The 666-nt window shown below is 73.0% G+C and overlaps 1 protein-coding gene across 1 annotated transcript in view; it reads left to right on the top strand.

The window, feature by feature from the left end:
- GPT (glutamic--pyruvic transaminase) overlaps nt 1-335 on the top strand; it is a 1708-nt gene extending 1373 nt beyond the window's left edge. The window contains exon 5 of the mRNA XM_025193693.1: nt 5-335. Coding sequence (XP_025049478.1) covers nt 5-175 — 171 coding nt within the window. The 3' untranslated portion in view covers nt 176-335. The remainder of the gene's footprint in view (nt 1-4) is intronic.
- The last annotated feature ends 331 nt before the right edge of the window (nt 336-666 follow it).

Below are 666 nucleotides of genomic sequence, written 5' to 3' on the forward strand. Positions count from 1 at the left end.
GGCCCCGCTGACCCCCCCGCCCCCCCGGCCGCAGGTGTACCAGGACAACGTGTACGCGCCCGGGTCCCAGTTCCACTCGTTCAAGAAGGTGCTGACGGAGATGGGCCCCCCCTTCGCCGAGGGCGTCGAGCTGGCCTCCTTCCACTCCATCTCCAAGGGCTTCATGGGCGAGTGAGTGCCCTGGCGCCGTGCCCGCCCCCCGGCCCCTCCCAGCCAAGCCCACCCGTGGCACCAGGACGCTCCTTGGCCCCGGGCTCCGGGGGCAGCAGGGACTCGGGCGCTGGGTGCCCGGGCAGGCATTACAAGGCACATAGAGGGGTGGTGGGTGGGGTTTGCTAGGCCCCACCCACTGCGCCGTGCCCGCCCCCCGGCCCCTCCCAGCCAAGCCCACCCGTGGCACCAGGACGCTCCTTGGCCCCGGGCTCCGGGGGCAGCAGGGACTCGGGCGCTGGGTGCCCGGGCAGGCATTACAAGGCACATAGAGGGGTGGTGGGTGGGGTTTGCTAGGCCCCACCCACTGGGAGAACAAGGGGCGGGGCTAGCTGGGCCACACCCACCACAGGTGTGCAGGGGCGGGGCTAGCCTGTCGAAGAGCGAGGTTCTCCTACGGGCCCCGAGGGCAGGGGGCTCCGTGGCTCCCACCCCCGCAGGGGGCAGAGGGCGGGC

Source organism: Alligator sinensis, unplaced genomic scaffold (assembly GCF_000455745.1).
Source record: "Alligator sinensis unplaced genomic scaffold, ASM45574v1 scaffold446_1, whole genome shotgun sequence".
Classification (NCBI taxonomy): domain Eukaryota; kingdom Metazoa; phylum Chordata; order Crocodylia; family Alligatoridae; genus Alligator; species Alligator sinensis.